Source organism: Sminthopsis crassicaudata, chromosome 3 (assembly GCF_048593235.1).
Source record: "Sminthopsis crassicaudata isolate SCR6 chromosome 3, ASM4859323v1, whole genome shotgun sequence".
NCBI classification, from domain to species: Eukaryota; Metazoa; Chordata; class Mammalia; order Dasyuromorphia; family Dasyuridae; genus Sminthopsis; species Sminthopsis crassicaudata.
The window spans coordinates 259,687,530-259,714,157 of record NC_133619.1 but is presented as its reverse complement, the minus strand read 5'-3'; the positions used below and the strand labels follow the sequence as shown (position 1 = coordinate 259,714,157).

The 26,628-nt window shown below is 32.7% G+C and overlaps 1 protein-coding gene across 7 annotated transcripts in view; it reads right to left on the bottom strand.

Annotated features, from left to right (window-relative positions):
• The window catches only part of HLCS (holocarboxylase synthetase), an 88,097-nt gene that overhangs the window by 9,216 nt on the left and 52,253 nt on the right, over window positions 1-26,628 (bottom strand). For all 7 annotated transcript variants that reach the window (XM_074300590.1, XM_074300586.1, XM_074300589.1 and 4 more), the window contains one exon: window positions 2,532-2,599. In XM_074300590.1, the coding sequence (XP_074156691.1) occupies window positions 2,532-2,599 (68 nt within the window). The remainder of the gene's footprint in view (window positions 1-2,531; window positions 2,600-26,628) is intronic.

Below are 26,628 nucleotides of genomic sequence, written 5' to 3'. Positions count from 1 at the left end.
ATATATTGCAGTATTTTAGTGCTCTGTGATTTCATCAGTGTGGGTATTCCTTATGGCAATATAGATGGCTCTTCACATATATTACACAATCTTATCTTAAAATTCTTTAAAGAAAGACAAAGATACTAAGAAAGATTAAATCATAGGAAAAACACTGATTATCTGAAATGCTTAGGGAAAAAGATTTTAATTGAACTATCACTTCCACAGGATAAGACAACAGAATAAAAAAAAAAAAAAAAAAAAATCAAAGAAGGATTGAAATATGTGCAAGACATAACACTAACATTACAATTGAAGCAAAAACTTTCACTTAGTCTTAATTTCTTCACATATGTGCCTCACTACCATATTTTAAATTGGCTTCTTCTACTCCCCTTCTCATGGGTTCAGTGTTTTTGTGGGAGTCAAAGCCTCTGATTTTTGGGGAAATGCTTTGTAGCTGTACATTTGAGCTGGTTGGCAGATTGTGCCAACTTTCTGGGGACTTTCAAACTAGAGTTTAACAAGACAGTCATTCGAGAATTCCTTTGGGGGATACAACCTGTCATTGATAGTGTGAACTGAGTGCCAAAGGAAAGACCTACTTCTTTAGGTGCATGTTTTCCATTAAAATGTAAGTTACATTAAAATGTAAGGATGGGGATTGCTTTTTGTAGGCACAATACAGTAGTGCTTAATGATTATTTTTTTTATAACATTTCCTATAAAGTGCCAGATGGTGCTCTAAAAAGACAATTGCAAGTTTGCAATTCCAACCTGTTTCTCACTGAGTTTTAAAGCTTTTATTTGTTGTAGAAGACAATATACTTGTAAAATGCATTTCTTTGATTAGTGAACTACTTTTTGCAAATTTTTTCCATTTTTAATTACTGTCTATTACATACAGTGGTTATTTAACTAGTGCAAGTCTTAATAAATTTTAAAATTTTCCTCATGTAATTTAGATTTAATACTATCTTGTATTCCAAAAACAGTATTAACCTTTTTCTTTTGATTCTATTGTCACAAGCATTTAAAAATTTTTAATAATTAAGCACATCTGTCTCATATCTAATAATTCCTTCTATTTGTTGAAAGTTATCTCTTCCACTATTGAGTATACACATTTTTTGCATTCTTTGTATAGTTATATTTCATAATTATGTCCATCAACAACTGGAACTTAATGAGGCATATGGTATGGGATGGGCACCAAAATCCATCTACTGTCGAGGATTCGTTATTTTCCATAAAATTGTCCAAACATTAATCTTTTTTGTATTTGGCTGAATGACTGCATTCTATTTTTATCCATTGTAAATTTTGATGAAGACCAGTTTGATGAAGATCAAATTTTTAAAGATCACATTTTCTTTTACAATGAAATAAAAAGTTAATACAGTCTGATATATACTAACTTATATAATGGATAAATACATAGCACCCTATCAACACCACCACACACAACTCTTCTGGACAGTGCCGAAGGTGCCATTCAAAGCTTCCAACATGTATTTCCATGATATTGAAAAGAGAAAGGGGAACCAAAGTGTGGGGTTGGATTTCATTGCAAGTACCAACCAATGTGCCTACTAGTGTCTTTGGGTCTACAATTACCAGTTCTTGCTGCTACTAGTGTGGGAGGTAAAGGACAGGTGTCTCCCCCACCCCCACCCCATTTAAAAAAAAAATCTTTTGGATTTTGGGAGGAGATGACTTTGTTTGATATGTCATTTCTGTTTTGGAGAGATCATAGAAATCATGATGAGAAGGAAAAAATGTCCATTTTGCTGCTCACATAATTCTACTATGATCTTTAATATTATAGGGCTGAGCATCCATTTAGAATGTATGATGGATTATGTGCTAAGGGATGAGGTATAATTATGTAATTAGGATTTCTATATTTACAATGAAATTTCCTTATTTTTCCTTATTCCTGCCCAACCTAAGGAGAAGCCTGGCCATCTTGTGTGGAGATCTGTGATCTTGAAGACATTATTGTAAATGGTATAGATTTAATATTCCACAATATTAATGTAAGACAAAGACAAGATTTCCCTGCCTTCTTAGTAGAAGGCTGGAGAATTCTTAATTTAATTAGATTTAAAGTTAGAAGGGAGTCTCTGAGGCTATTGTGTCATTTTACATGATAGTGAAATGAAAGTTACCTTTGCTCTTCCTTGAAATATTAAACATTAATATAACAGATACTGCATAGGGTTTGAAAAAAAAAATTAAGTTCACATATAATATGGCCTCAATTAGTACTATGAAGCCTGAAAAATCATTAAGGAAAATGTATAGGATTTAACTAACCAAAAGTTAAAATGACATATGGACCAAGAAGAGTGGTCTATATCAAGAGTGGTAACCCTGCTATTCATTTTGATTATTATTTATTATATTATTATTTATTGGTCATTATTATTGTGGTTTTTTATTATGGTTACTATTTTTTAACATCAAGTACCTCAAATGACTATAGTTCCAAGGCAATTCCAATGAAACATAAGGCTGAAATTTTGGAATATAATGAGTTGACTGACCTTTCCCTTGTGTTTGCTGGGCTGCAATTGCTACTAAACCGAGGTCCGGTGGCACTTGAAACATCAACCTGCAAATTATGGAAAAGATGGTCAGCAAAAATGAAAATAAAAGCCCCCCAAAACCCAAAAAACCAAAAACCAAACCAAAACAAAAAAAAACAAACAAACAAAAAATTGATCTATTTTGGACTACTATTTGTTTTGTAATAAAAGTATGGTAGCTACCTTGATTAAGTTAAAGTCAGGAGAAAACAAAGATTATTTACTAAATTAAAGAAAACTTCCCCAAAAGGGTTGTGAGTATGTGTGCATGCACACATACACATACAAAATACACATACCACAAAGTTTCTTTGAATTTTCTATCAAGGGCATATTTTTTCCAAGCTGGTGTCCCCATCTCCAACAAGAAACAATCAGCAATTCCTGACATTTGTTTCTACTTAGAGTGCATTTTTTAAAAGAGTGCATTTTTGTTCAAACTCTAGAATACATATAATAACATAAGTTTCCGATTATTTCGAAAATCAATATGGTGGCAATAAAGCAGTTTAAAAGATACACTTTCCCAGGAGAACTAATTATGTTTAACTATAGTAAATAAATCCACACCTTTTGAGAACTCTGGAGAACCCTGCATTATTTTAGGCTTGGTTTTTGCTTTTAAAAATGGCTTCACTTAAAGAACATGAACTTCCCTTCTGGGGATAGGTAGAAAAGTATACTTTAATACTACCAAATGAGTCAACAATGTCACTGTGAGAATTTCCTCTGAGCTATATTAGACTATTTTAACTTCATGTTGTATTATTTTTTTTCCATTGAGTTTCTAAATAGACCTGAATATCGACCTGAATTCTCTCAAAAATTTACTTTTAATAAATTAGGTGATCTGAATTAATGATGTGAAACTTCATCAATGTATTGGTAAACCTAATTTTATTTGAAAATACCCATTTGAAGGAAAATAATGCGGGCTGGGTCTTCCTGGAAATGAATATTATATGTAGGGTAAAATGAGGATAACCAGAAGGAAAAAAAATTAAAAATTAAAATATTATCATAATAGAGTAAAGGACTTCAAAGTTCTCTGATAAATGCATGCAGTGAAAGATTTCCATTCTCTTAGCCAAATTGGCAATACATTTACGGACACAATGTACTGATTTATTTTGCTCGACTATAAATTTTAATTACAAGTTATGACTTCTATTTAAATTGTAAGAGGGAGAGGTAATAAGATTAATGCAAAAAAATAAAAATTCCCAAAAGCTTAAAAAGAAGAAGAGAGTTTAAGGGATAAGTTTTATACATACCCCCTTTTTGTTGTGTGTAAAAGTATTCACATTTGAAGTTCAAAATTTAAAAGAAAATTAAGAGTACTTCTATAGGGGGAGGCTAATTGTAAGTACTACTATTCTTCCTATTATTCTAATATGTACGAATGGGAAAGATGCTACAGAATAATTGTTTATTTCAGTCTAAATAAAGCTAAAACTATCTGTAATAGAAAATACAGCTAACAGTGACCAAAAAAAAAAAAAAAATTTGTAACCCCTTTGATAATTCATAGATGGTACCAGAATGCTAAACATCTGACTACTAAAACATCTTGCTACAAACCGTTGTGAGACAATTTACTTTGAATCACAACTGAAAAGAGGACTAGCAAGTGTACCAGATGTTTACCTTCACAACTATTTTCAAAGAGAATCAAGCCTTAAGGACCATTTGCCAGTTCTACATCCAATTTCTTATAAAATACAATTTAATAAATAAAAAACAATGAGTGGCTCACAGAAGAAAACAAAGAAATGATTTCATCCAAGATAATAATAAAAACTAAACCTACAGGATACAGGATACAGCCAAACCTACACACACACATAGTGAATAAAATAGAATAAATAAAATAAATAAAAGAGAAATCAATGAATAGGCATGCAACTAAAAAAGCTAGAAAACAAATTAAAACACCTCCCAATTAAATATAAATTAGAAATCCCAAAAATCAAAGGAGAATAAAATTGAAATAAATAAAATTGAAAGAAAATTATTGAAAGCCTCTTCTATCCCCCAAAGAGTAATGTTAAATTAAATGGCTCCCTGCAGAGAGAATTTATAGTTTTTTAATTTAAAAATCAAATAGTTAGGTTATTATTGGTTAATTTGATTAGAAAAGAAAGATGACAGTATAGGTGGATAATTTCCCCTCTAAACATAACATATAATTGATCACAGGAAGAACATCTGTTGAAAAAAAGACAGAACTTGCCAGGACATTCCTCCTTGTACACCCAATAAGACCCAAAGAAAGAACACAGTGCAAACACTTCAAGGCTAGCTCAAAGTGGTGAAACCTGGGGCTAGCTGGATTTGGCTAGAACCTTAGCAGGAACCATAGAAACTTCCCAACTGTGTGTGGGGTCGAGTGTGGGAAGGCTAATTAGGAACACCAGGCTCAGCTGTGCTGCAGAAATGCAGCCCTGGGAACCAACACACCCACTGAGAGTAGAGTTGAGTGTTGCTGCTGGTTGCAGCATCTGTAGGAGGGCAGAGCTTTTGGTTTGGGTTCCAGATCAAAGGGGAGAGCTTTTGGTTTAGGGTTCCAGGTTAAAGGGGAGAGTTGAAATGAAGCTAGAGGCACTATCCCAACCCACAATTGGTTCTTACACCAATATTACTCATTGAAAGAATGAATCTTACTATTACTTACTATAGAAACATGGAAACATCTTCAGGAAGGCAATGAAGTGAAAAAAAGGGGAAAAGCTTTTTCTATGCCCTAAAGAGTGAGCTCTCTGCCCTGAGAGAATTTATAGAAATTTCTCTTTTTTTAAAAATCAAATGAGAGACATTGAGAGACTTGAAACAACAACAACAACTAGAAAAGGAGATAGTCCTAAAAGAAAACAGATCAGGAAGAGAATGATTGTGGGGAAAAAAGAACCTTGACACAATAATGCAAAAAATAGTACAAGAAAATTGTCCTGTAACATGAATTGTCCTGAATATGAGGGGAAAGTAGAAATATCCACTGATCCTTTGTAGAAAACACATAGGAATATTATTGCCAAATTTCAAAAACCTCACATCAACAAGGAAAACAAAAAATTCAACAAAAACCAATTCAAATACACTGGATCTATAATCAAAATTGTATGATACTTAGCAGCAGCCACAACAAAAAACAAAACAAAACAAAAGAAAACAAGCTGTTCCAGCTCCTGGAACAGCTCAAAATCAAGAGTTAAGGTAAAAACAGTAATTATGTTATACAAATGAGGTGAGGAACAATTGACACAGAGGCATTAGAGGGGGAAAAAGAAGGCTACTCATCAGGAATGAGTTAAATAGACAACACTTAAAGGGTACTAAATCCTACTAAAATTCACACCCTCCAAAATCTATAAAGAAATAAGATAATAAGATATAAGAAATAAGGAAGAGCAATGGGCAGAGGGGAAAGGGAGGGATACACACACACACACACACACACACACACACACACACACACACTTGCTGAACTATAACTGATCACTTGGGTGATGGGGGGGAGGGGGGAAGGTATAGCCTATAAAAAAAGTTGGACACTCATGAATATAATATAATTTCTTCTATTATATATCCTTTCTTGTTACATATTTTGAATCCTTCCAGACGTTCTGCTGGGCACATGATAATGTTCTGTTTTGTTTTACTTTTGTTTTTATTTTATTTTTTATATAAAAATACAAAGAAAAATACATCTCCTGGGCAAGATGGATTTACAAGTAAATTCTACCAAATGCTGCATAGCATTACTATATATTGGAAAAATATGCAAAATTCCTTATATGACACAAATATAGTGCTAATACCTAAACTAATAGCCAAAACAGAATATTATAGACCAATCTCCCTAATGAGTAATGATGCAAAAGTTTAAACAAACTAATAGTGAAGAGATTACATACACATACTGCTTATTTCACCAATTCATGATGCATACATCTTCCTAGGTTTTTTCTGAAATTAACTTGCTTATCATTAACCTGCTTATCATTTCTTATAGCACACAATCATATATAACAACTTGCTCAGTCCTACTGATGATGCCATTATATAAAAAACATTACATTATTATTACATTAATATTATACATATAGGCATATGTATATTTATAAATACATAAATATATATTTATATAAATAAATACAAATGTATTTATTTGTGTATGTATTTATAAAAATAAGGCATAGTTACAAATTGTTCCCCAGAATGGTTCAATCTGTATACAACTTCACCAAGAACTCATTAATGTCTCAATTTTTCCATATCCCTTCAAATAGTTATCATTTCCTTTTCTGTCGTTATCTTTATAGGTGTGAGGTGGTAGCTCAAGAGTGTTTTAATTTGCATTTCTCTATTCAATAGTGATTTAGAGGATTTAAATTTTAAATTTTTGATCATTTATCAATTGAAGAATGGTTCAGATGATTCTTTACATGAAAACATGCATACTAGACAACTATATACTATAATTAGTGGAGATCATAAACAGAAAAATGGTTGGTTCAAAAGCCACAGACTTTTAAAACAAAGAGAAATGATTAAGGGAACATATGAATGAAATGAGAGGATCAAGTTTGTTCTGCCTACAGGCAATGAAGAAATTCTATAAGGAGGAGCATAGCATAGCTAACTACTTAGGCTGAGAAAACCAGAGGCTTTATTTGTGCTATCTGAGATGACTCTAGGGGCCTTGCCATATAGCTCCCAGTTAACAATGGAGCATTTATGAATCTTTTATATTTCTGAAAATGAGGTTGCCTGCATTTTTTAAAACCAAAAAAGAGACAGGATAAAACACTCATTCTTATGTAATCCCTTTCTTTTTCCTATTGTAGCTGACTAGCAAAGTAGGAGGAGTAGAGGAGAAGTTTTTTTGTGAGTTTATGTGAGTTCTTACCAAAATAGCTAAAGGGAAATGCTCTATTTTCACATTGCTCTATATTTCACATTTCTTCTCTGAGTTAGCATTAAAACAATATTTCAGCTATTTTGGAAAAATGTCAAAATCCTTCTATGACACAAATATGCTGTTGATACCTAAACTAGTAAGAATCAAAACAAAGAAAATGAAAGACCAATCCTCCTAATGAATAATGTAAAAACGAAGGAACCTTCAAAGAAGTTAGATCTTGCCTCAATTTCCCCTAAACAATCTATCAATATCTTTAGTTACAAAAATACTTCCAATACATTATATTCCAATAAACAAATAACAAGATATTGTGAGTACCACTATTCTTCCAATCAACCAGGTCACAGTCAAGGTGTCAAGTCCTATCACAACCCTATCTCTAACATATACCTTCCTTTTTCTTCTGACCACTGCACTAGTGCAGAGCTTCAGTATCTCATTGATTTGTCTCTCCCTCAAAGTGTCTTCTCATTCCAGTCCATTCTCCGCTTAACTGTGGTCTGTCAATGTTACTTCCCCTACCCTTTTCAAGCCATGATCAAAGTATTTTATGTAAGTATAGTTTTACCAAAAATATAGTTTTTAAATTCTTTTGTAACCTGCGCTTTTCCAATTTTCCAGTGTCTTACACACAATACTTCTGCAACAATGATACTTGGAGCTGCGCATCCAAAGCACATCTCACAACTTGGCTTTCTCCCATATACCTAGAATTCTATCCTTCATATTCTCCTGTCTTCCTTCAAGTTCTATCTTATATCAAAAGCCTTTGCTGATTCTTCATAACACTAATACTTTCTCATCAGGATTATTTCCAGATTATTATTGATTTTTGTTTTTGGTTTTCTTTTTTATATTCCACAATATCTGACATATATAAAAGGAACTTAAAAAGTGAATTTTGATTTGACTTCATATAGGTCTTTATAAAAATTTCTACAGAATTCAATCTAAGCCCAAGTTTTAATATAATATAATAAATTTTTATTCTTTTATTCTTGAAATGCAAACTTAGTTTATGTTTTTTAAAAATTAGTATTTGAGTGTGTAATTGTTTATGTTATGCACATTCTGTATTAAATATGTAATATGTTCCTCTAAACATTCTTATATACTCATATGCTGTTTCTTTACATTTGGATACATACAGCCTGAACATCTGGGAAGACAAATTTCAAAATTTTAACAAATTTTTAAAAGTTAGCATGTTTCTTTCTGTAAAGAAAAAGAGCAGCACCATACTACCACTTAGTACATTATTAGTCTTTCCAGCCAATACCTTACTTATCCTTTTCAGGATAATTAGTAGGAAGAATTTTCCACTCCTGCCAGCTGGCCTCAAAAACATCATTCCTTTCACAGTACCATTTGCCCTGAGCATCACCCCACCACAATCTCACATTCAGCCTTCTCTCCAGAACCTTCCTTGCACTCTATCCTGTGGGAGATCAATTTGCAAGTAGAAACCATTTTATAAAAGGTTTGCCACCATTTTAACTCCTCAGTAGTACAGGAACTCTTTCTTTAATGCAAGGGTTTCATGACAAAAATGGATTATGTTTTATAGATAGATTATGTTTTAATTGTATTGTTTTTTCCTTCACATTTCATTTATATTGACAATTATCTAATACTATAAGAAACACTTTTTTTTTTTTTTTTTTGCTCAGGCTTATCTTCTCAACACCTTTAAAAAGGACTGTTCAGGTGTTAATTTTAGTAATCAATCTCCTCTGTATATTTACATGCGCATTTGCCTTTCTTTTGGAAAATTAAAATTTTAAAACAGTACCATACCACTGAAGGTGTCAGGAAACATGCTCAAAAATGGAAGGACTCCAAAATGTGTTTTGCCAACATAGCGCCAGTAAAATTTGAAACCTAAGTTCAGACAAACTGGTAATGTTCCAAGCTTCAAACTTAAAGAACTTCTTTATTCCAGTAAATCAGCTTCCCTGTAAATATCATCAAAACTATAAGATTTTAATGACTAGTTGTATCTGAGAAAAGGTAGAAAGGAATGATTATGAACTGGGTGGAAATGAAACAAAATAATTTAAAAACTTAAAAAAAAATTTCCCTATACCAAAACATTTCTTTTCTTGTTTAAAGCATTATAAAGAATATCTCCTTACTGGAGTGACATATAGGATAAAATGAAGATGTTTTATTGTCATTTACTGGCCCCTAACACTAAGTACAGGATCCAGTTAGGTATAGTAGAGGAAGACAAAAAAAGCAAGTATAGCAAATACTAATTTCAGATCAAAAGCAAATACAGACCAAATTTTTGCTAAAATTTTGCCAAAAAGGTATCATAGACGACAAAGTAACCTTAAATAATAGTGAACACATGTGCACTAATATGTTAGCAATCTATTGGAAGGAAGGAAGGTAAAAGATATGACACAAAAGATATGAACTGAAATCTATGTCCTTTAAACACCGGATTATATTTAAATAGAAATGAAATATAGACTAAAATTTAGAAAAATTAATTATAAAATCAATAATCTAATATTAAAGAATGATTGTGTCAAAGATCATAAACTGATAATTTGAAATTCAGTTTTCAAAAATCAATAAATTTAAAATTAAATAAAATTAAAAACTAAAACTATTAGTCTTATGAAAACAATATTTTTAGAAATGCTTATTAGAGCATTTAGACATGAAAAATTGAAGGTGTAAATAGGTAATGAGGAGACAATATTATCCCTTTTTTTGCAGATGATAACTTACTACACTCAATTTTAAAAACTATGATGTAAAATAAACCCCTATAAATTATCACTATTTCAAACAGAAAATTTACATTAAGATGACTGAAGATTTTATAAAATTTGTGAAGTCTGCCTGTCCAGATAAAGTTCCAGTCCTGAAAATTTCCTTCTCAAGTTCAAATGTGGCTTCAGATATCCAGCTATTAACTTGGGTAAGTCACTTGACCCTGCTTGCTTGAGTTATCCATTACAAAATGAAATATCCAGTATTTTTGCCAAGAAAACTCCAAATGCGGTTATTAAGAGTTAGGCAAGACTGGAAGCCAAATGTGTTTTAGTAACTGCTACAGTTACTAAACTGTAGTTTAGTACTGCTAAAGTACTGCTACAGAAAGATATTCATAAAAGTAGAGTGATTAATCAATGAAATTACACAATATAAAGCCATGAATGAGTACAGTAAATAAACCCACAAATCACAACTACTGGGACAATAACTCACTATCTGATGAAAATTATTATGAAAACTGGAGAGTAGTTTGGCATAGACCAACATCTCACATATATACAAAGATAAATTGAAAATGGTTGATATCATAAGCAAATTATAGGGCAGCTAAGGTGTAAATATGCTTTGCATGACTTAAATACTTGCTTTATAAGTGCTTTATATGTAGGGACTAGCAGGAGCGGAAGTAAAATTTAAAGAATTTAAGTAAAATTTAAAAATAAATAAAATCATAGGCAAGACAGGTTTATAGACACTGGGTGTACTTAGGAACAGAATATAGCATTGGTTTACTATAAACAGGAATAACACTGACGGCAAGTAGGGGAAGAAGAGAAGTGGGGGCCAGTGGAAGCCAAGTTTTGAAAAATTGGCTCTTGTCAATTTTTCTAGGGTCTTTGTTATTTTGTCTTATGGGAGCCTGGGCAATACAAATTGTTTTGATGTAGAATGTCCTGCTGGGTTAGATGGTGATTATGACAGTAGCAAAGTACAAGTAACATACTTGTTAGTATGAAGAAAGTTGAGTGGATTTTCCCTTTTCATTTTCATGTCCTCTTAAGAATGAAAGAAACATTCTAAGAATGCTCAAGTCTTAAAGAGCTCTCTGCCTTGATAGAAGGCAGGCTTGATCTACAAGCTATCAATTTCCTGCTTAATACTTTATGCTATTGAGCCCTCAAGGGAACAAAGGCCACCCGCTGAGCCTTACTAATTAGGGATTAGAGACTAAAAGTAGTATTCATCTTCAGATGCAATACTAAAATTGTAGACTGACTTAAGTAAACCTGAGAATACCAAAAGTATAAATGATGCAAGTTCACCTCAGGGATAAGAGGATGTTGCTCTCTGGGTATTTGTGAAGTTGAATTTCCAGTTGATCAACTTCCATTTGATGCCCATTTAATACATTAAAACTGCCTTTTAGGATGCCAACCCATTTTTCTACCATATCTTTTTTTATTTAGTCTGTTGTATGAAACATGCTATATAATGCCACATACTATATCCTTCCTTTGACCTATGTATTTGTCATGCTGCATGCACAACTTAGAAATTTCACACCTTGGTAAAACACCCATGAATCTGTAATATGGATAAACTTAAGGCTATTTTCAATGGTAGCTACAAGATGTACTTAAGTACCTTGTATGATCCTAGAGCATTTTTCTAGTCATCCCTTGCTAGTCTCCATTTGCCCAGTTATGTTTCAGTTCCCTCCTAGCTATGCTTCTGACTTCTGGACTTCGCTACTAAGTTTTCCCTATCTCCTCCCTTGAGAAAGCAAGCTTCTTCTGGATAGAGAGGGATCTTTTAAAAATTTTCCTTTTACTCTTTTTACTTGTACTGCTTTTTGGACTGCTGGATATTGATTACTGAGAAACATTCAGAATTTGAAAGGATAAAAACAAAAGGGTGAGTGTTTTTATCCATAAAAAAGGGGTGAGTGTGTTTATCCATAACCTCAGACTGAGCAAGAAGATGAGAATGGTCTTACAGAAGAAAGGAATTCACTGAATCTAATTCAACTAGGACTAAGCTTGTGGACCTTCACTGGAAAAGATGAAAGCTACATTTGTTTTTCAGTCATTTGTCCAACTCTTCCCAACCCCATCTGAGATTTTCCTGGCAAGGAAATTGGAATGGTTGGCCATTTCCTTTGCCAGCTCATTTTAAATATAAGAAATTAAAGCAAACAGGGTTAAGTGACTTGCTTGGGGCCCACAGCTAGTAAGTGTATTGAAGACAAATCTGACTTCAGCCTGGTTTTTGGCCACCAAACAGTCCTACTGTAAAGTAGTGGGTTAGTGTGGTGAGGTTTTAGTTAGCATGAAGCACATAACAAAGGTGGTTTCATTCTAAACTTTTTCAGGGATAGAGCAACTAAGTGAATGGCAGTTCAGGATGGTTGGAAAGAGTAGAGAGCAAGAGGAGGGGTCAGAACCTCAAAAGCTGATAAAAGCACAGCAGGGAGTTCCCAACCTTACAACCATGAATTTTCCAGAAACTTGTTTGCATTCCTACTGTAGTGACTGATAATGATTTAGTGTTTTAATATTCCCTTGATATTACTTTTATCAATCTGTTAAATGCTTTTGGCATGATCAAATTAATTCTACCTTTTAAAATTTGATCCCACTGATTTGTTAGTGGCAAAGATGTGGTTCTTTGTCTCTGAAAGTATCAAGTTTAGAAACCCAGTTAATCCTCCGAATTATTCATGCCTCATAGAAATTCATTATCTCTAAGGGATAATGGTGGTGGACACCAGGGAGCCTGGTCTAGTATATAAACCACCAACCTATCCTTCAAGGAAATTTAGTCCACTACCACCTTGCAGGTAAACAATTAACATTACTTAGTCACAGGAAGGGAGGAAGTTATTGCTAACCTTTTATTCACAATTAATCATATATTGTCCCCCCTGCCTCAGATCTTTAACCATGCATAGTCATTTCATATTTGGATGTCAAATGTGACATCTGACATATTTTATATTGTGACTCATAACAAGAATTTAGTGCTTCAGTCTACATTATTTTTACATAATATTTTGCTATTTAGTTTACATTTTTACATTTACATTTGGGTCTGTACTTCCTGAAGACTTGCACTATCCCCTATTGGAAATGTAAAAAAAATTGATGCTACTGGCATTTTTGTGACCAATTCATGATCCCATTTGGGTTTTCCTGGCAAAGATACTCTGCCATTTCCTTCTTCAGCTCATTTTAGAGAAATATTTGAGAAACAGAATTAAATGTCTTGTCCAGGGTCACACAGCTGATTTGAATAGTCTTCCTGCCTCTAGGGCCATCCCTATCCATTGCACCATGTAGCTGCCCTAAGAATCAGTAAGATACGATTTGTTATCTGACTGTTAGCAGGTAGCATGGTTTTGTATTTTCTGTCTGTTCCATTCAGAAACACAAGAAGAATGAAGTAGACAGAGTGGGTATAATCCACGGATAAGGTTTGACAAGACATGAGTGGCATAATAAAGATCATTAATAAGTAGGAAACTGGAATAAAGATACAGGTTTTGTGATTCAATATAAAATCCCAATATACAAATGCTACTTTTACAGTCTCGACATACAGCTTGGGAAAATGATGACATTAAACATGAGACAATAAGAAAAATCAGACATGAGGAAAAGCCAAAAACAAACAAACAAACAAACAAACAAAAAAAAAAACCCACACAGGTATGTAGCCCTACTTAGAAAACACATGGCTTATGAAAATGATACAAAAATGAAAGATTTTAACCTTCCCTTCCTATCAGAATTATGGAGGTATTCCATGCAATAGGCTTTGGTCTATTTTGGATTATGCACTGCCTGTCTTCCATTTAAGTAGCTCCCTTCACAGTAAAAGAAACATTTAAGTTGTCTTCTGAGGTTGTTTGCTGGCAGGGTAGCGAGAAGGAACATGGCCTTCCTAGCCCTGTGGCAGGTTAAGCAGTCTGATTGAACATTGTTGCTAATTAAGGGCTCTTCTTATTTGGCAGGACCACCTAAGTATCTTCTGCACTTGTTCATGACAACAGTACCTCACTCAGAAATTAACTCTTGATGAGTGCAGACAGGGAGCCCAGCTGGTCCTCTCAAGTCTTCTCAAGTATATAAATGAAGTATAATAAGAACACTGCTGACTGCCAAGGGTAGAGGGACTATCCGTGACCTCTGAGTAAAAACCAGAGTATACTTTTACATTGACTTAATTTTTGGCACTGGGGATACATAAAGCAGCTGGGAACAATGTGAACAGGACTAAAATAATAGAAGATGGTACAAAGATCAGAATCAAATATTTGCTTTATTAAGTAAGCCCCTCTACTTCAAACCAAAAAAAATCTTTCAATAACTTGAGGAACTAAAAATTTTCAAGTGGTAGATCACCAGTTTGTGTTGTTCATGGACTATGTCTCAAGATTTTAAAAATGTGGTTGTCAACATGGTTTGAAAATTAATATTTTCAATTTAAAAAATGAAATATATTTATATTTCATAAATATATATATTTAATGACTCAAGTCATTAAAGGAACAATCAATCAATCAGCATTTATTAAGCACTTACTATTCTTTAGTGCTAAGCTAGGGATACTACAATATGTAGTGCATGGAAAGGCAAAAATAGATGTCACAAATTTCAATACAATTCAATACACTATAAACTGGATTTTAAAATTTATCCACTTGTATCTGCACATTTTTGAAATGATTGAAGAAAATTAAAATTGGTTAATATCCATCCAAACTAGTTGCCAGATGACAGAAAAGCCAGGACATGCTGATACACCTTATTACTCCTTCTTAATATTACTATTACTTATTACACTGCCTCAAAGCCTAAAAAGTGGAAACTAGATCCAAACATTCTCCTTGCTCCTCACTTCTCCATCTTTTACCCTCCTGATATTCTGATTCCAAAACCAATAGTTTCCACTAAATACAAGAAGCTAGTGCTCCTTATTGGGAATTCCCCTCCCCATGGGTTGAGGCTGACACCTAGTAGTTGAGGTCTGATGCAACAAACCTACATAAATTCAAATTCAAATGTGGGAAAATGTGACATGTTTGCAAGTCACTTGCTTAACAAATGAAGACCAGAGCATAAAAAGGATAAGAAAATGACAATAGACATGGTTCCTCCTTAAACTACATCTGGACAATTTTTTAAAATGCAAGATCTAAACTTTATCCACCATTCTTCCTCAAAAGCCATATTCTCTTCCCTTGCCAAAAAAAAAAATATATACAATGGAGAAATATCATGGGATGAATAAATAATAAGACCCCAGAGAGAGACCTGGAAAGACAAGAAGCTCAAGAGTAATTAATTATACACTATTACTATTACTATACTATTATATTATATATATACTATAGTATATTACATATACTATCACTATATACATATTACTATTACTAATATGCAATTTTCTCCTCAAGATCAATGACTAATTCCACTAATTCAAATTTCCACAAATCACCTACACATTTTTATTCAGTTTTAAATTCTACTTATATAGAAAACACAGAAGATGAGCATTCCTAAAATACCACTATTTCAAATAAAAATGTTTTTTCAAATAAATCATTTTTATCATATTGTTTCCCTTCACATACACTGAAGCTAGCTACTAATTGTCCTTATTGTACTGTTCCCATCCTTCCCTTTCCCATTCCCCTGCATTTACTCATACTATCCTCCATGGCTAAAATGTGCCCCTTTACTATTTAAGAACTCCTTTTAGGAGTGAGAATCCTTTTTAAGTGAGAATGGTTTCATTCTTTGTATCTGTACAATAAATATATATATATAAAATGAATGGAGAATAGTAGGAGCACCAGCCCTGAATTCAAGTTCAAATCTGGTGGCAGACACTTAACACCTCCTAGCTGTGTGAGCCTGGGCAAGTCACTTAATCCCAGCCCCAAAAAAAAAAAAAAAAAAAAGAAGAAGATAATGTAATTATCATATTCTGCCCTGTATAACCTGGTTAAAGACAGATTATTTCTATCTCATCCATTCTATTACTAGATCCTTGAGGAAAGAATCTTCAGCATCTAGCAGAAATAGATAGATTTGTTTCTAAAAAGGCAGCTAACAGCACAATCAATTTGATGGAGTCAGGAAAACTTGAATTCACATCCAACTATAGACACAGAGTGATTCTGGGAATATCTATCTGCTTCAAGTGTAAAATGGAAATATACTATAGGAATAGTAGAGTTGTTGTGAGGATCAAATGACTTAAAATACTTGGCATAGTACCTTGCATATGGAAAACATTTAATGCTCTTTTTTTCCTTCCTTTCTCTCTGTCTACATCCATTCCTTCCTTCCCTCTTCTTTCTCTATGGATTAAGCCTCTACTACTGTGCTGGTTGCTGAAGTGTAGCACAAGAATCAGGATAAGGGAGAAAAGGGCCCTCTCCTCAAAGAGCTGACATACTACTGTTGGGATTTTTTGGGATTTTTTACCATTGGGATGTTGTATATACAATCTTTACAAAGTAATTTCAAAAACCAAAGTAATTCCAAAACCAAAGAGAGTGCTAACAACTGAAAAGCTTGTATAGAAGGTGACACTAAATTAAGGAACTGAGGGATTTTATGAAGTGCCAGAAAAATGGATGAAAAATGGTTCTGAAAGAACCAAAACCCAAAGGCTACACTCTCTTCAATTATGAGAATTATGTTCAAATATGAGAATTATGTCCAGTATCTATCCAAGATAAATGTACCATCAATAGACAATCCATCCACCTATAGATCCATGTCCAACCAATATATTTAGGGAGATTTAGGGAGAATTTTTCTATAGGTGTTCCTTGTGCCTCAACTGGTAATTTCTTACCAAATCTTCTGCACTCATTAAAAAAAAAAAGGTTCTTATTTTTATTTATTTTGCTAAATGATCATGTATGTATGATCCCTATTTATATTCTTATAGATATTAGTTGTGGTACATTTGCAGCATGATATATATTATGGTCCTTTTGTTCCCTTTTTTCTTGATCAAGGTAGTTAAAAACTATCAAAATAAGATAAACATTGAACTTCCAATTCTTTTATAAATGATGCATTTTCTTGAATAAAGAATGGAATTTAGGAACTACAGAAATAAAACGTAGGGATATCTACACTGCATGAATTTAAGCTTTTTTTTTTTTTAAATACTGTTCCATTACTGAGAATTTTTGTGGCTAAAAAGACTGTTTCCAAGTATAATTGTCCAATTTGAGAACTAGTTAACTAAACTTAATTAGTTCAACTATCTTACTGATCACATCAAAACACCCTTGTTTGATGTATTCTGCAAAATGACCAAGCCGCCTATAGCTGGCTCAGCTTCAGTGAAAAGCCTTACATCTGGGAACTGAAATAATGAGTTGTTTTAAGTGGAGCTTTGCTTCCATTTCTGGGGCTGCACTGCATTGACCTTCCTTTAAAAAAAAAAAAAAAAAAAAAAAAAAATCAATCCTTTGTGGATTAACATATAAAGCAGTGTCGAATTAATTTCAGAAAGTAGATGTGAGATCAGATTAGTATAATACAAAATATAACTCCTAAATATAATATAGTTCCTATCTATTCAATAAGAATGTATGTGTATATATAGATATACATATATGTATATGTTTGGGATTTTTTCTCTTGACAGAAGATCTGAAGCATGGAACAATTTATCAGACTAGTTAAAGCACTGCCTACTTCTGTGGCATGCCTAATGCATTCTTTTAGAAGTTAATCCTATTTCTAAAGACCCTCCTGTGAGGAGCACATAGGACATGCAGAATGAGAACTAAAATGCATTAAAATTCTCAACAACTTTTACCAAATGGCATACTATTAGACCTTGAGTGTCCACAATAAGATTCATTAATTCATTTTTTTAATTCATTTTTTAAATTAATTCATTTAATTAATTCATTAATTAATTCACAATAAGATTCATTCATTGTCAGATAATGTTGAAAAGAGAATCCAGAAAATCATCTGACACCTGTAACCAAAATGTTTACATTAAGATATGATAAAGTAATCAAATGAAACAGATTAAATGCTGAGAAAGGGAAGGATTTTTTATAAGAAAGCATAACTGAACAATTAAAGCCAACTCAGAAGCATGTGTGAAGCAATTATAAAAATGTTAAAGTCACTTAAAAAGCACAATTTCCCATAGTGAAATATCTATCTGTTTGAACATTTTTTATTGTATTTTATTGGAAATCAATAAGAAAACAAAATAGTCACTTATTAAAACATAGTTAGAATGAAACATTTACTGTTATGGGCAGAAAACATTTCAAGAGAATAATTAATGACAATTGACTTTTGATAGTCACATAAAGACATTTTGTTGTCTCTAAATTATGTTAGGATAAAAAAAAAAGCAACATCAATGGCTGCAACAGAGAATGAATACCTTGAAACTACTAAGGGGGGAGAGGAGAGGAAACTGAGAAAGCTCCATAAAAGCAAACAAAAACATACAAAGTAAAACAAAAAGAACAAAATGTCTTACTTTTTATTCTCTCATTGTCAGTCACTATATGACCACTACCTCTTTGTGACAACCCTTTTGTAACAATGGGTGCTGTTTCCTAAGGCCATGGAACAATGAAACAAATGACAAACAAATGACTTCCCATTAATATTCCAGTATTCATTAATACTGTAAATATAGAGAAGGTTATGGTAAGATTTAAATAATTTGTAAATTTCTATAAAGCCACCTTTAGCAAAAAAGTCCCCTAATAAGACTTCAAAATGAGACTGAAAATGAAATATGCAATCTATTTTAATAATAATGATGTAGAAACCATTTTTGTCCTTGAGAGCAATGTGATTTTCCCAAAAAGCCCAGTGTATGCTCTAGGAAACTGGCAAGTAATTAACATTAGTACTTAATCATTTAATTTGATCAATACACAATAAAATGTAGTCCATAAATATGGTTGCTTTTCAGAAGGAATCATTTTACCAATGAGGAAACTGAGGAAAATGAGTGACTTGCTTGGGGTCACAAAACTTGGAGGCCAAATTTGAACTTATGAAGATGAATCTTCCTGATTTCAGGACAGGAAGGCACTCTATCCACTGTACTACCTAGCTGTTCCAATGTAAATCCAATGTATTGTCTGTTTATTGTCTTTTTAAAAATATGGTCCACTTAATTAAGTCTTAATTTTCTTTCCATGTTCCTCTGAGGTAGACTTAGAATTTAACAAAGGGAGGTCTATTTAACAAGTGTAGCAATTAGTTAAAATTAGTTATAAAATATCTTGATTTTTCTTGTGCAACATGATAAATATAGAAATGTTTAGAAGAATTGTACATGTTTAACCTTTATTGGATTACTTGCTCTTGGGGGAGAAGGGGGAGAAAAACTTAAGGTTTTGCAAGGGTGAATGCTGAAAACTATCTTTGATAATCTCTATTGGTACTAATGTTATATATATAAATAGTTGGATATACCTGTCATGAGGAAAAGGGAGGCCAAATTTGCCAGGATTGAAGAATAGGTTAACGTATAATGGCAGGTAGGTTATGAGTCATACATTTCAAACAAAGAATTTTTATTTGACCCACTAGAGTGACTTTTTAATTCAAATTATCTTTTTAGATCCATATCTTCTCTGTCCTTATCCAATTAAGAATGAAAAAAACCTATATTCATATGTGTGCATACAAACACAAACATGTATAAGCACACCTCCCCTCAGAAGGATACTAGATACAGCTATAAAATAGTTTAAAAAAGGTAGAGGCTGGGTGTGATGAAAGCAGATGAATTCCCAGGTCAGAGTCATAATCAGCTGAAGCTTGAAAGCTTACACAACAGCAGGAGATAAAAGTACAGGAGTTTATAATTTTATAATTGCCTCCTCAATGCAAAATGGGATGCAGGCTATCTACCCATATTCTAATAGTGATCACATATTACTTGAGGAATGATTAAGACCCATTTTTTTAAGTTCATAACATTCACTTTGAAGATCACTACTCTAGAGCACTGCCTCAGAACACTGTATAAACCTAGAGATTCTACTATTCCACCCCCTTTTTTTGCATCCCACAGCCTGTTCCATAAACTCTTCTCTCTATAAACTTGCTCTTCATTAGCTCATTAGCTCCCATAGTTCCAACTATCATCACTTTGACAACAGCTCACAGAAAAAACTCAATGCTGCTAATATTAGAAATGAAAATGGAAATATTTTGCAGCAAGGTTCTGTGATAAAGGCTTAATTTTTCAAATATAGGGAAGAGTCAAATTTATTTAAAATTAGAATAAATAAAGGATGACCAAAAAAGTGATGGGCAACTAAGAGTAATACTTACCAGCTCAGTAGTAGCAATCACCACCACCACTGATAAGAAACTTTCCAAAATATAGAAACTTTGTTCATCCCCTACTTAGCTATACTATTGTCACATTTCTCACTGCATTAGATAATATCAATACTATTCACTAAAACAAATTCCACATTAGCAGCTTTCCCTAAACTAAATTTTTATAAATGGATTGACTATTAAAGATTCAAAGTATTTTAGTATTGATTTCCAACATGACATAAATGAATAAAAGAACTAATCTGTAAATTTAATTGGGCAAATCCTTTTTACTAAAACCTATTATAAGCATAATGTACAGTATATGTTCCATTAGTATAAATGTTCTAATTTTATCACAAAATGTTGTTAAAGTTTCTAGAAAAAAATTTAAAAACCCAAATCAGCAGGAAAAAAAAAATCCAGAAATAAGTCGATCCATCCATATACACATATCGGCCACATCCACTAGTATGGACCAGTCTTTCCTATTATATTCCTTGAGAAACGGACAAATTGTAAATATTCTTCCACTTAAATTTTTGACTCTCCTTAACTTCCAACTGTTTATCAACAGACAAATACAATGGCCTTTTCTCAATCTTGATCTTCCTTCTCCTTGACACTTCTCCAGTTCCTTTGCTGGATCTACAATATAGATTATGCCCATTGAATGAAAGTTTTCCTCTATGTTCCCTCTATACTATTATCTTGGTAACCTTATTATGAATTAACATCTCCAATGCAGATTTTTTTCATGTCTTTTTCAACTTGCCTCCAATATTACCTACAACTTCAAATTAGAAAGTATTAGAAAGTATGTTTTAGAGTATGTCTTATAGACACGTTCCTAATTGAAATTATCCTCCCTTTATAAAATTTTTCCTTCCCCCAAACATTCTAGTATGCCCTCATGCTTGTGGAAAACCTTTCAAGGCACCTGGACTTACAACAAGGCATCATATTTCGTTCTTCCTTCCCTTCGCACATTTCTCTCTCACCATCTCTATATACAATACATTCTTAAAAGCTATCTAGAAAGTTGTTATAGAAACTTTCAGGAGCTACGGCCCAAAAGTCAGATTCCATATTTTAGCCAACTATTCACTTTCTCAAATCAATTTATCTTTTACGTTCCTTTTCTTTAAATGGGAATGTGTCTTGGCCAAATTGTCCTATTTTTTGGCAGTCTTTCTAACAATAAGTGTATGTATAGTATGACTATATGAAATAAGTTCCATTTCAATTTCAAATGCAAGAACAAATTAAATAACTATTAAAGTTTTAAACTATTAAAGTATGAAACTATTAAAACTATTATTATTAAATATTAAATAATATTAAATAGGTATTAAGATCCACAGAAGATGTGAATCATTTACACTTGTTTAGCTGTTTTTTTTTTCCTGCTGATTCTTCATTTCCTATAATGGCTTGAAGCCATTAGAGCTTCATTTTCTCAGTGTTGAGTCACAGTTAACTAAGCTACTTATGTCTTCAACTTCATTCCTTCAGTAGCTTGGTATCTAATAAAATACAGCTTTTTACTTTAGACTTTATCAAAGGTTGATGGTTAAATATTGCCAAGGATAGGAATTCAAGGAAATTCAACTCCCCACTTGACTAAAACCAGAACAGACAGCACTCTGTCTTCTTGTTATACAAGAAGTAAGGCTAACAAGAACTAGATTGAATTCTGAAGGATCCTCAGAACCATGGGAAGAAATTCATTCTATAGATAATATATATATAATCTATAGATAATAAAACTGAGGCAAATAAAACTTATTATATATTAATAAACAGAAATTTTCCCAATTTCCCAATTTGGTAATTTTAACAGAGCAAGGAAAACACCTATAACATGATTGAGGGGGCTTAAAATATTATATATTATATTATATTCAACCTATCCATCCCTTGATAAAATACTGTACTTTTGTTTATCTCCAAACACATGGGAGTGGGAGCGCGCACACAGACACAGACACACACAAACACACTCACACTTTCCAGACACAGCTATATGCTCTAAATGCATTGTATACTGATTTACTGTATGAGTAAAAAGGAAAAATGTAAAATTTAAATAAGCTATAATGGCTGCCTTATATATCTAAGGAACAAAACTGATCCATTAGACTAGTAAAGAAAAGATGCACGCATTAGGTATTCTACTAATTAGAGCTGCTTTGGTGGGCAATATCAGTGTTGAAACAGATGTCAGGAACCTATTAATGAAGGGTTTTCAAACATCTGCTTACAATTTTAAGGCAATTGTAAATACATCACACAAGGTCAATTGGTCCAATTAAGTTCTATGAACAAACCCATTGCAGTAAGTTTCTTTTCATTTAACCCTCCCTTTTTATCTACAACTCAAAGTTATTTTTTTTAATATAGGAAATAGAGTTTTAACCTCTGCAATGGTGATTTTTTTTAGGAAAACACAATAACAATGACACATTCAAAATTTACACTTTTTCTTCACTCCCCATTACACCAATTAAGCTAAAATAAGGAATATAATTATGTGAATATGGCAGTGATAATGACAACATAACCAGCATAATAAAATAGGCCTTAATGATTTTGACAGTCAATACAACATGAGTAAAACATATTTATAACTTCCCCCATCCCTCCAAAAAAGCAAGATTAATTGCTATTCTCCAAGCACAAGATAAGTACAGATTTTAAAACATACAGAAATATTATTGGAATAAGCAGATATCAATGTCACTGAACATTAGTGAGAGCTGACAGCAGATAACACTGATACATAATAGATTACTGTCAGATGAAGACAGGTAAGATCCCAGAATAAAGAAAATATCTGCATAAATACTACCAACAATAAGTTGACAATGACAGGCTGAACAAATGGCTAAGATATGTGGATTTGAATAATAACAACTCAGTTTTCCTAACAGAAATTATAGAAGGAAATTATTATACTTCAAAGGAGAAAATAGTAGAAACTACAACCTGTCCCCAATAAGCTATAATCTGTGACTTCTTCCCAATATCTAGCAAACAAACGTTCATGGAGTGAGATAACAAATCTCAAAAACCTCAAAATTTCCTCAAAACTAATAATATAACTAATAATATTATAATATATAATAATATAATATAACTAACAATAGTGAATTTCCTCCAATCTTCCACTGATTACCATGTTTCTCCAAGCTGAATCAAAAAAAGCTTCAAAAATAATCCAAGTAAGACTCCTGAAACAAATAAATCACACTGTGCATGATGGTTCTATCATTTATGCATTTTGAAGGCTAGTTCTCTCTCTAGCAATTTGCAGATGTTGAGTTCCTTGAGCCTAGGACATCTAGCATCCTTCCTGACTTACATCAAATACTTCAAATATCTAGGAGTAACTGGCTTTTACCAGTAATACTCACAACTACTCACCTTTGCTTGCCTTTTGGATCAATAGATATTTCTCCTTTCATTAAATTCAACACACTTATTGAACAAATACAATATAAAGGTGAAATAAAATATAGCCATTACACTTAAGGAGCTTATAAGGTAATGAGAAGGGGAGTGGTATACTATAACATAAGGCCAAATATAATGTGAAAAAAATCTGTAAAAATTCCTCAGTTTCAGCTGAGGGGATCAACATGTCAAGAATGGTACAAAAAAAAAATCAAACCAGGAAACCAAAGGACATGGCCTCAGTTGATAGTATGAAAAATGACTAGATAGTGAGTATTTCCTTCCAGATCAAGTTCGTGTTCCTATGTTCCTGTATCCTGTAAGATTTGAAACTTCCTTTCTCAACCCAAATTTTATATCCAAATTTCACCTTGTCCTTGAGTGCTTTAATTTCTTGTACTTTGAAGGCTGGTCTTGGATCGTTTGAAGTAAATAAGTCAAAAAGCAGTTATTAAGGGCTAAGAACTAAGGATATAAGGAAAAAGACAAACTCTCAAGGAATACATAGCCTAGAGGGAGATAACAAGCAAATAATGATAGTGATAGTGATAGGATAAAGAGAAGATCAGTACAAAAGAAAAGCATTACCATTAAGGGATATTGAGAAAAATGTAGAAAGTCAGTTTAGTAGGCACAAGGAGAAAGAGATGAAAGGAAGAATTCCAGAAGAGAATTTGCAAGCTTGGAAGCTTGGAGATAGCTAGTAAATGAGATGATAGATACAGCACTGAGCTTCTTATCTCTAGAATCAAATAAGTACTTACTAGCTGGACAAGTCAACTGTCCCCCACCCACTTTCCCCCCCAAAAAACCAATGTTATGGTCAATGACCATCAAGAAGGTCTGTGTCACTGGATCACAGACAAGTGTAAGAAGACTGAAAAAGTGAGAAGAGATCAAATATCATCAGGCATCTATTCATATTTGATTCTAGAGATAAGAAGCCATTGGAAAAGACTGAATGATTGTGCTTAGTTTCAACTGAAGTGCGATCCTTGTGAGAAGATCAATTATGTAGATATGAAATTTTTAATAGATTAATAATAATAGATTTTTAATAGTTTAAGAACCTGCACACAAGTGGACGCAAAAAATAATGTTGACACTTGCCAACTAGGTATAAGTGACAAACATGGCAGATCACTTTTTTTAGTTTTCCAAGAGCTAAGAAGCTAGCTGGAAAGCACTAGTATATACCAGATTATTAAAAAAGGGCATATAAAATAAGATCACTGAAGGGCTATTCTTTAATGTCATGTCTGAGCCCAGACACAGATATAGCTGAAAAAATGGGGGGAAAAAATCCCAAAGCTTGGGATACTATAATCTACTATACTTCATACTATATTCAACAAATGTTATTTCTTATATATCTGATTTTGAAGTATGTGGAATCTGAAACCATTTCAATGAACTTTTTGTACATTAAAATTCACCAATGTCTTGCACTTTTAATGGATCTTTTATTCATCCATTGATGGGTATATTTGAAAAATACTGGTTCAGTGAGCAATATTGATCCCTATTATCACGTTTCATTATACAATATAAAGAAATTAATATTGCCACCACTTTTCATTGGAAAAGTATTAGAAAGATGACAAGCTCATCATGGCTAGAATTCTAAATTTCACTTGAAAATTCAAATTTTACCATTGGCAACAAATATTTCTTCCTTGAAGTGACTCTGTTCATATCTCAAAAAATTACTTGCTTGCCAGATTCCTCCCCCTACCATCAATCAAAAGTTCTATAAAGCTCTCAACTCAGTTAACCCAAATGCATTTTCTGGAGACAATAGCCTATAGCACAAGTCCTGAATGTGTACCTCCCATTTTGTCAAGGGTCAAGATTTAATAAAATTAATAATTTATACTGCTTCAAAGATACTGCTAAATAAGCATGGCAATTTTTTAAAACTATGGGTGACATGTGAAACATACAGCTTGCCATTTCTCTTGCAATCTGACCCAGTACTGAATTCACACCCTCAATCGGAATTAGATAAAACTAAAATTCAAAAAAGTGCAAAATTTTAAATATTACTTTTTGTTGCCAGATATTAAAAAAAAAAATCTTCAATTGGTGCTGATAAGTCTAACTCCTAATTTATCAAGAAGGCAAAAGTACAGTTTTTGAGGTCAGTCTTTGTCTGAAACAAAATCTTTAATTCAGAGCTAAAATTTCCACTGTATGCTGATGAAAAAAATTCTCTGAATATTCAAGGTTAAAAAAAAAAAACACAAATCACAGCTCAGGTTAAGAATGCCTCCTCTAGGCATTCACACCAAAAATCAAGAAATAACATGAAAGAAATAGCCAGAAGAGAAATTTAAGAAAAGAAGTTTAGAAGTCCTGGGTTTGTTTGTTGTGATTTTTAAAATTTTAAAATTTTCTTTCAACTTAGAACTCAGTTTATTCAGGATTGAGCTGAATAAAGGTGTTCTGCTTATCTGAAGAACAACTAAATCCAAAAGCAAACAATTTTATTCAAAGTGGAGGCTTTAGAAACATTCTAGTCAATAGATACCTGTCTTTGTTCAGTTTGGTCCAACAGTAAACAATGTAAAGCTCAATACATTCACCCATA